At 50.7% G+C, this 14,181-nt stretch overlaps 1 protein-coding gene across 1 annotated transcript; it reads left to right on the forward strand.

The window, feature by feature from the left end:
* Nucleotides 1-9,605: 9,605 nt before the first annotated feature.
* Nucleotides 9,606-10,727, forward strand: G0S2 (G0/G1 switch 2). The gene is made up of 2 exons (XM_064635635.1): nucleotides 9,606-9,767; nucleotides 10,097-10,727. The coding sequence occupies exon 2, from the start codon at nucleotides 10,138-10,140 to the stop codon at nucleotides 10,450-10,452; it is 315 nt and encodes a 104-aa protein (XP_064491705.1). The 5' UTR covers nucleotides 9,606-9,767; nucleotides 10,097-10,137; the 3' UTR covers nucleotides 10,453-10,727.
* The last annotated feature ends 3,454 nt before the right edge of the window (nucleotides 10,728-14,181 follow it).

The raw sequence follows: 14,181 nt of genomic DNA on the forward strand, positions 1-14,181 counted from the left end.
GGGGGGATGTGCCACGAGGTGCCCGCGCGGGTCCTGAGCGCTGGGTGTGTCGGACCCCTCAGTGGAGCCTCGTGTGGTAAAAGTGCTACCACCGACCCCAGAAATCCCGTCAAACTTCCTCCTCCAGTGGAGTGACTGTCAGAGAAGGCAAAGGAGAGGAAGGTCTGACCAGTCTGGGTTTCTGCAAGGCTGCTGGTGATGCTGGATGTGGCCAAACACCCTCTGCAGGTTGCCCATTCTGCCTGGTTTAAAGCCGTGCCCTAAAGCACTGGCAGTCAACCAGGAGGCTGAAGTCTTGGAAAGACTGTAAATGCCACCTATTGATCCCTCCAGAGCCAGCAAAGCTCAGCATTAATATGTTCTGAAAATGTGATGCTCCACCCCATATTAGTGAAAAGCTCAGGACGTTGCAATTCCATCACATCAAGAAGGGTAGGACTGGAAAACACTACCCAGGCCACAAGCTGTTTGACTAAACTCCCCAAAATACCTTGATGTGTCCTTTCCTCCTTCCCCTGGACTTGCCAAAGCAAGGTTAAACCAGGAATTTCAGGCCCTACAAGTTCAAACAAGAACAAAAGCAATTATGGGTTGAGTAGTGCAGATCAATAAAAGCAGGAAAGGAAAAAATCAGCTGTGAACAGGTTGGTGCTCAGGGATAGCATGGCTTGGGCAGGGGGTCCCTGCCAGCCCTGTGCCCCTGATGGGACAGGATGAGGCTGGAATGCTGCTCCAGGCTGTTCTCTGTCTATGTTACCATGGACAGTGTTGTCCTGAGTACCAGGGAGTGAATGCACATCAAGGCAGTGGAGCTGGCTGGATACAGAGGAGAGAAGGGTAAAAATGCACCACAAAAAATGAAAGGATTGGAACAGTCTGGGATCAGTGGGAGGAACAAGAGAGATGCTCACAGGACTCCCAGTGCTTCCTCAGTTCAGCCTGTGCTAACCTGTGACGAGCTGTGTCAGAGCCCACAGACCTCCCAGGGCTGGGCCAGACATTCCCTGGAAAACAAACAATATCATCTCCTGCAGGAAATCATGCTCTGAGTCATGGGACATACCCTGCCCAGATGTGGTGTTAGGGGTCACTGCTCTGCTGGAAGCACCTTCTCCAGGACAAGATCACCACCAGCTCCTGAGGAGCTCCCGCTCCCCACCTCAGTCCCGGAGCTGCTGCCTCCTCGTGCCCTGCAGTGTTCATGTGAGAGGGATAATCCAAGCTCCTGCTCTGTGGGGCACGTGTGTGACCTGCCAAGCAGGTTCTCTATCCCTTCCCAGCTCATCAGAGGCAGAAAAGCTCCACCTCAGGTCATCCTGTACCCATGCAGTGGGTTGGCAGGGACACGCTTTACAGGACACAGCCCGTGCCACACTGGCAGCAACCAAGGTTTTAAGTTTCAAGTGGAAAAAAGTCCCAGCATCAGGTATAGAAATGCATCACAGCCAGCTGTTTAAAAGCTAATCTCCCTCTAAAAACGTGTGGGGGTGCAGAACAGCCCTGCCAGCTGGGGACACGAGTGTCACCCGGTGTCACAAGGTCACACCCTGCAGTAACACCAGGCTAACACCTGCCCAGCCTCTGCTTTTAGAATTAGGGTCCTCAGCTGGCCAGGCAGCCCGAGCCCTGCTGCCTGAGCTGGCACATTCCCAACACTTTCCAGGCCTCAGGGATGGAGCAGGGGGAGCTGTGGGGGAGGAAGGAACTGTGGGTTCCCCATCCCCTGCAGCTCCCCGGGTGCTGCACCCAGGGTGACCTCAGGACCAAACCCCCAGGTGGTGGCAGCCAAGGTGCAAAAGGATGTGACTCCTGCATGAGTAGCTTTGTTTTCCTTCCTGCCATCTGACATCCAGATTGATGGCACGTGACTACTTTACTCCCTTGGGAGCTTTTCCAAGGACACCATCCCAGATCAGCAGCTTTGATTCAGCTGCTGAGGTGTGATACCAGTTAGTCAGCACTGACCGGTCTGGAATCATCATATTTGATTAGTTTCTAACTTCTCTCTCTCTCTCTGGAGTTCAGAGGAACACAAAAGAAGCTGAAAATCAGAGGCAGAGCACTGCATAAAGAACACTTAATCCCTTGAAATGCAAAACTTCCATTAAGGAAAAAAGATGGATTGAGGATGGATTTATAGTTCAAGCATAAAAAAATTGAACAGCACTTAATGCTGCTGGTACATTTTTCATTAAAGGATTAACAAATGCCTGAAACACAAGTCCTGACAGCACATTCAAATGGAAAAAATCAGGGAGAAAGATGATTTGCTTGGTGATGCTGAGCAGAATCCTGGCACAGGGCAGGGCAGACTCCAAAGCCCCAGTCCCCTCCAGGCCCTGACTTCCCAGAGCTGGGATGAAACCTCACATCATTAGAGCAGGTACAACCTGTCTGTGTCCTGTCAGGTGCCTGCAAACCTTCATGGGAAAAACCTGGAATGGGGTACAGGACCTGGAGCCAGAAGCACTGAAGCTGCACGGGAAGAGAGAAACTTCGGAAGGTTTTTCCAGAGGTAAGAAATGCTGTTCCTTGTAACTTTTTGGCAACTCTCAATTGCAAGACTACTGATATCAGCAATAAAACAGGTTTTTCTTTACCTAGATTTTTTATTTCCCACCTTAATTAAAACCTGACCAGGAAACAACCTCCTCATTCCAGCACAGATGATTTAAAACACCGACTTTACTAATTACCATGATTTCTTTTAAAAGCGTCTCAGGAATTTCTAATGAAATTCCAATTCAACCCTACACCTGCTCTGAAAGCAAATAAAACTTTGAACCCAAACCCAACTGACCTACTTTAGGTTTAAATTCAAATAACCCTGGGAGCTGATTCCAAAGGGCAGAGGCCCTTTGACCGGTCCTGCTGCTGCCTCCCTTTGCAGCCCTGGGGGCAGCCCTGCCATGGGCTGTGTCCTGCCGTGGAATCAGGATGTCCTGAGCTGGAAGGGACCCACAAGAGACCCAGTCCAACTCCTGGCCCTGCACAGACACCCCAAAATCCCACCCTGTCACTGGGAGCGTTGTCCAAACCCTCCTGGAGCTCTGGCAGCCTTGGGGCCGTGCCCACTGCCCTGGGGAGCCTGGTCAGTGCCCAACCACCCTCTAGGGAAAGAATCTTTTCCCAATATCCAACCTAAACCCCTCCTGACACAGCTCCAGCCCCTCCCTGGGGTTCTGTCCCTCGTCACAGAGAGCAGAGGTTGGAGCTGCCCCTCTGAGGAAGCTGCAGCCCTTGGTGAGGTCTGACCTCAGCCTCCTCTCCAGGATGAACCCAGAGAAAGTCATTACTACCCCATGAAGATCCTCACACCAACCACATCACAAACTCTTCAACATTCTATTACAATTAATATTTTTCACTGTGCAAATGTGGGAGCAAATCAAGTGTACAAGTGTGAAAACTAAGGAAGACCCTGACTTGGGCTCACAGAAGGGGTCAGCTCTTCCTGGCACAGCAGCACAGGACCTGCTAGATGCTGCCTGCAGCCAGCCAGATGCTGGAGGGCAGCTGATCTGGGCAAGGCAGTCACCCCAAACCCCAGGAAAGGCAGGACCAGCTCTCCTGAAGGAGCTCACACAACGCTCAGTATTTACCCCTAAATTAAATTTTCCTTTTCTCCCCACCAGCTCATTCCCACAGCCAGTGGAGTTCCACGTGCCCTGACTCGTGCTGGGTCAGCACAGGGTGCCACATGGAGCTGGAGGGTCTGTGTCCCCCACCCCCTGGCACAGCCCTCCCCGGGCACACAGTGACACGGTGCAGAGCTGGCAGGGCCAGGGGCTGGGCTGCCTGCCCGCTTTCCACCCGGAGCTTGATAAAACTATCCTTGCAGGGGGAGGACATCGTTATTTTTGTCATGTCCCCGTTTTCTAAACGGGAAAATATTCCACTAGGAAAGCACGCAGCTCCCCTCTGGGGGATTTTGGAGCAAACAGTGGAAAGAAGGGGGCTCTGTATCCCTGCTGCCAGCCCTCAGCACAGCAACCCTGCCCCCCCCTGCGACATCAGCCTCGGGAAGTTTAAACTAATGGGTCATTTAGGAGCCTCTGTTAAGCTGTGGATCCTCCTTAACACCGCAAGTGTGACAGAAGTGAAGGACACGCTATTTTCTGTTCCTGGTTGCCACTTGTTGTTCCCCCCCAGCTGCCGGAATTAAAACAAGGCACTCGCTGTGCACGGGGTTTGACTCGCTGGAATTCAAACAAGGGCCTCGCTGTGCACAGGGTTTGACCTGCTCAGGTAAAACACGGTGTTTTGTCCCACCTTTGCTCCCCTCCCTGGTTGGTGCATCAGCCTCTCATCCCAGACCACCCCGTGGAGCTCGGGCTCATCACAGCCAAGGTCCAGCAGTGCCTGACCCTTGCCCACTCACAGACATGTGGAAGATGAAGCAACACACCTTTCCACCTCAGCTGTGCCCCCACCAAGACCACTGAGATGCCACTGTCATTTTGGGAGATGACACCAGGAGGCAAAGGTCAGCTCAGCATTTTAAGTTCCCCTCCACGACTCTGCAAAACCCCAGAGTCACCCCGGGCTGGTGGGAAGGGACCTCCCATGGCCATTGAGACCAGGGTGTCACTTGGGGTGGACTAGGTCAGGGTGGGCCCCTGGCTCAGAAGTCTTGCACAAAAGCACTCTGCTAACGATGCTTGAATGTCTTCCCCCCAGGTAAATAATAGTAGGTGAAGAAAAATAAAATTTGGATTCACAATTTGGGTTGAGACAAGAGACCAGGCCGGCTGGAAGAGCACCTGGGTGCAAAACCACGTGGCAGCATCAGGCACCAAGCACCAGAATCCCTGTGGCTGTTGTTCTGTGACATCTCCAGGGCAAGCTCTCAGTCCTGCAGACAGCACAGCAGAGCAGGTCCCCACGGAGCCCAGGTCACCAGGGCTGAGCCACGGGGCCATGTCCCACCCCACACCCCACACCCCACACCAACCTGCCTTCCCTCTGTGCCCGTCACAGCCCGTGGGGAGGCTCCTCTCTGCCCACACACCAAGCAGGCACACGGTGCTTCAGTACAGTGGGAACTGCCAGGGCAAGGAAACCAAAATTTTGTTATTTTATTCATTTTTAATAAGGACAGATCCTTAATCGGGCTTGCTGGGCTTTGGGGTTTCCTTTTTCTTTTTATATCCCTCTTTCTCTCTCAAGTGTTTCAGGGCGGCAACGCCTACAGCACATTTGTGCCTGGGGGTGTCAACCCCCCTACAGATCCCTTGGAGCTTCATATGGGGATGTTCTGGCAGCAGGGGCTGGTCCCTTTCCCTTCCAGCCCCTCCCAGCCCCTCTCCTGGCAGATCTCCTGCCCTCTGAGCCCCCAGCACGCACCCGCGGCGTGCCCGGCGCCTGCCGTGCCCCTGCCCTGCACTGGCAGCTGCTCGTGGCCACAGCGCCAGCACAGAGCTCTGTGACAGCCAAGGGACACTGTCCTGTGTCCCTGAAACAGGAGCTGAGCCACCTGAAACCTCTCCAGAGCTGGGAATGCTCCCTGCTCCTCTCCTCCTGCACGTCCACCCCCAGCCAGGGCAGAGCTGTCGGTGCTCCCGTTCCCCAGGAGCATCACCGAGATTATCCCAGTGAGAAACGAGCCATGCCAGGAGGAGACTTAAATTTGGGCTGCTGCAGGGAGAGACACCCAGATGACACAGCACAGCATCACCTGCACCCTCCAGAGCAATTCCAAAGCAGCTTTTCCCAGGCTGGTGGCTCTGGATGAGCTCAGAGGTGCAAAGCTGGCGAGCGGAGCTGGGCTGTGGAGCATCATCTCCCCGAGCCCTCACACATCTCAGCCTCCCCTGTCCAGCAACATTTGGGTCAAGCCTCAGGTGCTTACCCTGCTTTGGAAATTCAGGCAGAGCCCTTCCTCCAGATGACGTTAAACTCGTGCAGTTCTCCCAGCCACAAAGCCTGGTTTAAGTTGCGATTAGACCCGACAACCTCCTTGTGCAGACTCTCCTAAATAAGATTGGGAACAGCTAAAATTAGTCTAATTTAGTTTAGTCATTAATCCTTTTATCCACACTTAATCCAATTTAAATGTCCACAGGACGAGCTTGCACAGAGTTCAGTTGCTGAAATTTAAAACGAAATTGAATTAAATATTGTTTAATTAGATCAGCACAATCTGAGTGCTGCTCTAAGAGGTGTTTGCCACAGATGATTATCAGCTGCTTGGTTAATGCTCCAAGTTATCCTGAGCTCTGTGCTCTCATGACAGAAGCTCTCAATACTTCAGGATTGCATGGACATCTCCATTGGTATTTAATGAATTTAAAAATACCCTTCCCAGCCCTCAGGTTGGAAAACAGGCTTTCAAACACAAGGTTCGGGAGGCAAATAAAACCCTGCCTGGAAAAAAGGGAAAAAAAGCAAACAAAAAACCTTTTTTAGGTGAAATGTCACGATTCCAACACTTCCCACTGACCTTTGTTTCTGGGACTGGGACAGCCCAGACACTGGAGTTGAGCAGGGCCGGGGCAGCTCCCACCTCTCATCTCTTGGAGCTGGGAGGAGACAGCACATCTATCCCCCCAAAAAACAGCGGGAAGAACAGTAACCATGAACTTTCCCTGTCTAATTTCTGTGTCCTCCAGCTATCTTCTCTGCAATGGCCATTTTTCTAAGCTTTGCAGAAGAGAAAAAAACCCACAGCTCGAATGCAGGAATCAGCTGCAACCTTGGCTGCCAAGTTGGCAGGGGAGATAAGGACCTTTTATTTAAAGAAAAAAAAAACCCAGACGCTGAGGAGGGAAAGACGAGTCTTTAGCAACTTTTACAGCCAGTCTTGCAATGCAATTTCCTAAGCACATTCAAAACTTGTAAAAAAAAAAACAAAAAAACCCAAAAAAACCCCAAGTTTTCACCGGCAGTGTTTCCTCAGAGCTCTCTGCTCGCTGTGGGGGCGGGGGAAGCCTCCAGCCTCCCTGGGACGTGCGGGATGTGAGGAGCCAGGGCTGACTCACTGCTCCACACATACCCACGGCACAGCTCAGCAAAGAGGGAAAGGAAAGGGGAAAACCACCAAATTGAAGGAGCACGTCCCTTTCTGAGGCAGGTCAGCACTGCCCACACTCCCACGGGCAGGGAACCAAGGGTTGTGTGGAGCACCAAAGCCTGGAGAAGTGGAGGGGAAGGCAGCTTGATCCTCACCCACTTTGGAACTGTGACCCCAACACAGGCCAGACTTCAGGCTGATTTTCATTGTAGAATCAGAGAACAGTTTGGGCTGGAAGGAACCCTAAAGATCACCTAGTCCAACCCTCAGGAGCCACTTTAGTTGCTTTAGGGCAGAATTGGGGCGATATCACCCTGTAAGGCAGCTTTTCAGAAAGGAAGGTGTTCAAATCCTCCAGCAAAAGGCATCTGATTAATAACATACATTCCAGCAATTCCCATGTTCCTCAGAGCTCTATTCTGCCACTTTCTCAAACTCAAGAGACAAACCAGTGCTCAGCCTCAGCCGTGGCACCAGTGATGCTGCAGGGGCAGGAAGGGGAAACACGGCACCAGCCACCCATGTCACGAGTTATTCCCGTCACAGAGAGGTTTCCTCAGTGTGGGCTGAGATAAAACCCAGCTCAGAGTTATCAAACCCACGTTCCCTGTGCCACAGGCCCTCTTTTCCACTCCCTGGTTTGAGGACAAGCCCCCCTTTGGCTCCAGCTTGCTTTGGGGGCTGCCTGCCCACCCTTTGAGGGTTTACAAACCCCCCCCAGGAGGTGCAGCCTCCTTTAGAGCATCCTTTGAAGGCTCCCTTCAAGCTTTCCCTCTTTCCACATACACCAACTCCTCCCTAAAATTGCTGCTATCACATCAGCTCATATTTTAATTTCTATATACTGTCCTGGCAGAGCAATTCTCATCATCTCAGCCAGAAATCTGTCCAGTGTCCACCATCTGCTCTGCGAAATCAGAAGCTGTAAATCCCAACAAATTCTTGTGGCTTTAGCAACTCCCTAAGGTCAGCAGCTGCTGAGATGTGTATGGAATAGATATGATTCCTCCAGCCAGAGCAGCACCTGAGCACGGATGGAGCCTGCAGTGGGAGCAGATGATGATGGTGGTGATGCAACGTGCTGGAAGGGATTGATGCAACACTCCTGGCAGCAGCCCAGGGAAGCAGTGTGACAGCACGGCCTCCTGCTTCTCCCCAGAATGGAAACAGCCCCGGCCTGCAGCTGAATCACAAGGAGTGACACAACAGAGTGCGACAGAGCTGCAGCAGCAAGTGTAAGAAAAGTGAAAAACAGGGGTTTAACAGGCTGATGTAACTTTTACCAACTCAGAAAATTCCAATTGTTGCTATTTCCAAGAAATAAGGTGCTGCCACACACTGCAGCCATCACCTGCTGAGGGCTGTCTCTACCAGGAACCACCTCTAGAAACCTTTAAGAGACACCTTCACACCTTGGCCTGGGTAACACCTTTGCTCTCCTTCACTATGGCATTTTTTAACCCATTTCACCCCAAGAAAAAAGAGCAAGGCAGAGATATCCACTGTGCTGAACTGACTGTGCACAGACCCAAGCCCCAGATCCAAACCCTGCCATATTTTAGGAGCTCAGGACACAGATCCTCTCTCACTCACTCCCAAGCACCAGCTCAATAAAGCTTCTATTATCATATTAAATATTTCTTGCAGAAGCAGCTGTGGAGTTGCACAGCAAGTGAGGCAACAGAAACAGACACCTCGTGCTGGAATTGGACTTTGGGATAATTATTTTTTGAGGGGAGGGAGGAGGAACATCAACAAGTTTTGTGAAAGAAAAAAAGGAGGAACAGAAGGAGGAATAGAGGGAGAAATAGAGGGAGATAGAGAGGGAGAAGGTAAACGAAGGAAAAATAGAAGGACAAGGTAAAAAGAAGAAAAAATAGAAGAAGGTAAAAAGAAAAAATAGAAGGAGAAGGTAAGAAGAAGGAAAAATAGAAGAAGGTAAAAAGAAAAAAAGAGAAGGTAAAAAGAAAAAAGAGAAGGAGAAGGTAAAAAGAAGAAAAATAGAAGAAGGTAAAAAGAAAAAAAGAGAAGGTAAAAAGAAAAAAGAGAAGGAGAAGGTAAAAAGAAAAAAACAGGAGAAGGTGAAAAAGTAGAAGGAGAAGGTAAGAAGAAGAAAAAATAGAAGGAGAAGATAAAAAGAAGAAAAATAGAAAAAGGTAGAAAGAAGAAATAGAAAGAGCAGGTAAAAAGAAGGAAAAATAGAAGGTAGAAAGAAAAAATAAAAGGAGAAAGTAAAAAGAAGGAAAAATAGAAGGTAAAAAGAAAAAACAAAAGGAGAAGGTAAAAAGAAAAAATTGAAGAAGAAGGTAAAAAGAAGAAAATATAGAAAGCAAAAAGAAAAAATAGGAGATGGTAAAAGTAAGAAAAAATAGAAGAAATTAAAAAAAAAAAAGAAAAAGGAGGAAAACATAAACAAATAAAAACAAATAAATGAGGCAAAATAAGAACTAGGAGAAGGAAAAAAAAAAATAAAATAAAGAAGAGTTTTTTTCCCCCGTCTGGCCGGATTAAGGGCAGGAGCTGCCAAGCGGCAGGGGGGGGTTGGCCCGCACTCGGGGCACGGTGCCCGCCCCGCCCGGCCCCGCCCGCCCCACGGGCCATATAAGGCGGCGGCGGCGGGTGCGGGCAGCAGCTGCCGAGCGGAGCGGGCCCCGCAGCCCAGAACAGCCCAGAACAGCCCGGCCCCGCAGCCAAAAACCAGCGCAGCGCTCCCCACCCTCATCCTGGCCCCGCACAGCAGCACCGCCGCCTCTGGGTAAGGGGGAGCGATGGGATGCCACGGGGAGTGGGATGCCACGGGGAATGGGATGCCACGGGGAGGGGGATGCCACGGGGAGGGGGATGCCACGGGGAGGGGGATGCGGAGTTGCCGTGATCCACCTGGATCTCCCATCTCAGGGTCTGCCCCGCCGGGCAGTGCCACCAGCACCGCGGGCACGCCGGGGATGCGTTTTCCTGCAGCAAACCCTCAGCAAAAATCCCAAATTGCCCGCTGAAAGCAGCGCTGGGGGGGTCTGCGGGGAGCTCGGGCTGTGACAGCGCAGCAGCTGGATTTAACTAATGTCCTTCTCTCTTCTCTTGTAGGACCGACATCTAAACCCGCTGCAAAAAAAAAACCCACAGAAATGGAAACCATGCACGAGCTGATCCCCTTCGCCAAGGAAATGCTGAGCCAGAAGCCCAACAGGAAGATGGTCAAGCTGTACATGCTGGGCAGCGTGCTGGCCTTCTTCGGGGTGGTCATCGGGCTGGTGGAGACGGTGTGCAGCCCCTTCAGCTCCGAGGGCAGGCTAGAGGAGGAGGAGGAGGAAGAGAAGAAGAAACCTGCCGCGACGCGAGGGCAAAGGCTCCCCCAGAAACAGGAGGATTTGCTCCTGGACAAGGGCAAGACGCCGGGGGCGGTGCAGAGAGCCCTGGTGACCAGACTGCACGCGTCGTAGGGACCCGCCGAGCTGCCTGCTGAGCAACCGAGCACAGAGACTCTGCTGCCCCGGCCTCCCTGGTGGTGGTTCCAGCACGAAGAGAGAGAGAGAGAAGGCTTGGCTGAAGGAGACTTGAGAGAAGAGAAGGGTTTTATTTGCTGCTGTGCAGCAGTGGGGGAAAAAATACCTTTTGTTGGTATAAACCTGTGCCAAGACGCACAGCATGGTTTCTTATTTTTATTACAGATGCATTTTACACCATTTTGCAAGATCAATAAATATTTTATATGGTACCCAGTGCTCTCTTGCTGCGTTTATTTTATCTTTTACTGGTTTTACTCACTTCTGGCTCCTTTCAGGTGGCAGCTGGGGGGATCCAGAGAGTAATGAAGGGGCTGCACCCTCTCAGTAAAGTCCCCCCAGTGAGGCTGCTCTGGGGCCAAGGGGGTCAGTGTGTCTGTACTCCTGGCAGCTGCTCCCTTCCAAAACGAGCCAGCTGGGGAGGAGGTGGCATTTGTGTCACATGGGTGACAAACATACCCTAAGCTGGAGGTGGGGTTGTATTTCAGGGGGTTATTTGGGTTCAGTGGCACGGATTCATGTCTCTGTCATGGCCATGGGTTTACAAAACTGTTTTAAAATCAATCAATAAAACCCCTGTCCTTGCCTTGGCAATCCTCCAGCTGGCTACAGCTGCTGCACAGTAAAAAAAAAACTTTAAAAATATCTTCTACCCTTGCTGGGCACCTTCACAAACCCACCACAGACACCTAATCGTGCAGAGTAACATCGGATTCCAGTATTACAGGGGTGTCAGAGGTGGAAAAATTGAAGCATGGAGGTGGCACAGCCAGTCTGGAGGGTGTGGAAACAGAGTTCCAACCTTCAGGCTGTACCCAGGGCACTGCCAGAATCATTAGAGGACTTTCACCTATTTAAAAATCGTTCTGGGCTCAGCCAGAATCTGTTGCACTCAGAACTATGTCATGTCAGTCAAATAAAGCCCCCAGACAGGCACAGCTGAATGATCCTGACCACACTTGGGAGGGGAAGGCAGGGAAACAGTCACGGCTGGGGCAGAAAATCCCTCTTTGTCTGCTCAAAGACACACCAGCAGGGCAGAGGCAGGAGCAAGGCTACACACCTTGCACAGGAACTGGGAAATGTGTCAGGAATATGCCATTCTCTGGCAGAAATCCAAGCAGCAGATCCCAGAAGAGTTAAAAACTGCTGCCCGACTCCGGTGCCGAACGTGCGGCTCCTCCCAGAGCTGCACCAGTTAAGATCAGCATCTGAAAATTCCAGAGCACAGCTGAAGCACAGCTTCATAGCACATAACCCACAGTTCGTTTTGGTGACCACTATTTGTGTTTAAAAAAAAACCCCAAACAATAAAACAGCAGCACGTTGCAGACGAGGAGAACTACCCGGTCTCTCCACAAAAACTCTGCACAAGCTTTCAGTCAAGTTTAAAGTACCTTTTCCTCAGTTAAAATTAAAGTTTTGAGTAAAATGGCCTTTGAGAAGTGCTTTGTTTAGTTCATAGCCAAGCCTTTGGATTCTGGCAAGGTCAAACAATCCAACCTCTCATTGACAGCAGTGGAAGTTTGATGGGAAAATGTGAGAATTGAGGCCTGAAGAGAGCCATCAGCTGAGGAGGGTCCATCGTCCTCCCCTACCTGCCAATTCCAGCTTTATAGTTGCAACTCAGCCTCAGGGATAGGGAAGGCTGTCCTGGAATTCCCTGTGGCATGCTTGATGCATGGACAGAGCAGGGACCTGGATATCTGTGGCTGTATCAGGCATGAAAGTGTTCCCAGCTCTGATCAGCCAGAGCTGAACACTTAAACGGATTAAACCAAGATGACAATCACATCTCTGTCCAAGGAAACTGTTAATCCCACATCACTTCCCAGGATTAGTGCTACTCTACAAGTCACAGGTGTCTCATCCTGCCCTGTGGGGAAGGGGAGTTTTAGAAATGAGGGGATGGAGCTGGTCTCAAGCAGCCCAGCCTGTGAGCCCAGAGGTGACCGGGGGGAGCTCCAGGTGAGCTGGGTTTGGACCTGGGTTTGTCTTCATATCTCATCACATAGTGCCATGCCCTGCTGCCCACACCTCCTGTCCACAGTGATCCAGTCACGGGGTTCAGGGGCTTAAAGCAAAGAGATTTGTGAACCAGTCAAAATAGCTCCTCCTAAGGCAGTTAATGGGATTAGACAGATAAAGCAGCGCCGGCAGCTCGGGACCCACCTCGGGAACATCGTGGCCTGCCACGACAACCTCCTGCCTCCTGACGTCCTGCAAGCTCAGAGGTCCTTCCTGGACACACATCACCCTGAAAGGCCAGCCTGGGAGGTCAGCCCTGCGTGTTACCACTTCCCCAGGGGAATGCACTGACACTGGACAGGGCTGGCTCTCTGCAGAGCACTGAATTAGACAATCATTAATAGCTGACTTTACCACAATGGCCATAAAAAGGGTTATTTAAACCACACAATAAATTTCTGTGTGCACAGAAGCTTTGTAACCCCTTTAACATCACTTTAACGATGACTTGCCAGATGCAGCAGATTAAAAGGCTTCAGCCAACTTCCCCACCCTTAAACCACGGCACAACCCTCCAACCCAGCCTATTTTCCCAGCCCCACCAAGCCTGTATTCCCATTCCAGGTAAACTGCAGGAAAGCCTGGCCAACACAAGTACCACAGATACAGCAAACAGCATCCACACACTCCTGCCATGGAGCAAACAACCATTGCCATAAAATTGCAAAGACAAATTTTAATTATAAGCCCTGGGATATACCAGACAGCAACCAGATGGAATAAGACACACAGACAGTACTTGTGAGGACACCTCAGGCAAGCTACTGGGTAGCAGCAGACAGAGCATCTAAGGCTAAGCTAAACTCAGGTCCTGAGGGATAAACTCCTGAGGACAGCCACACATTGCCCAAGGGCTGAGTTGCATTGCTGAGTTTGCACAGGGCTGATTTCTGTTGTTCTCTTTGAGATTTGTTTGTATCTAATCCATAATAACCTGTAAACGTGACATTTTCCTGGTACGTGAAGTTCAAAGGAAAATTGCAGCTGGCACGAGACCTGGGGAGTGTTTGCCTGTACCCATCCTGCAGCATCTCTTCAAAGATCCTATTTCAGCTTGGAGCTGTTGTCCAGACCTTCATCACATGGAGCTGAAGGCCACCCAGGCCCAGCAGCCCTCACTCACACATCAACCACTTCAAAGGCATGAGCTGAATGTCTTCAGAGAGTCCTCATTCCCTATTTGTAGTTGGGATGCTGGATATTTCAGGAGCTGCCAGGCTAAATTTAGGGGTGCAGATAAGCATATCAGCCTCAGGCAGCCAACACCAAGGGCACTGGGAACATGGACAGCAGCCAAGATTTAAGGCAGCCACAGCTCCAACAATCAAAGAGCAAGGCAGCAATTCCTGATTTGGTCACACAGGGAAAAAACATTAATTTAGCACTTATAAATGACTTAAACATCACAGTATTTTCTCTAAACCAGCAGTGTGTAGAAATATGATGTCAAACCAAACCAAACCCATCCTACAATCAACTCCAGTCTCCCTTGGGATCTGAGAGTGCATTTTTCTGGAGTGATGCAGCTGTGACAGTGATGGGGTTTGCAGGATGTGCCCAGGAGCCACAATAATGTGACATGAAGCTGTGCCAGAACCCACAGGCATCTGTCATGGCCCAACAGCATCATGCTGACAT

The sequence above is a fragment of the Pseudopipra pipra genome, chromosome 25 (genome assembly GCF_036250125.1).
Source record: "Pseudopipra pipra isolate bDixPip1 chromosome 25, bDixPip1.hap1, whole genome shotgun sequence".
Taxonomy (NCBI): Eukaryota; Metazoa; Chordata; class Aves; order Passeriformes; family Pipridae; genus Pseudopipra; species Pseudopipra pipra.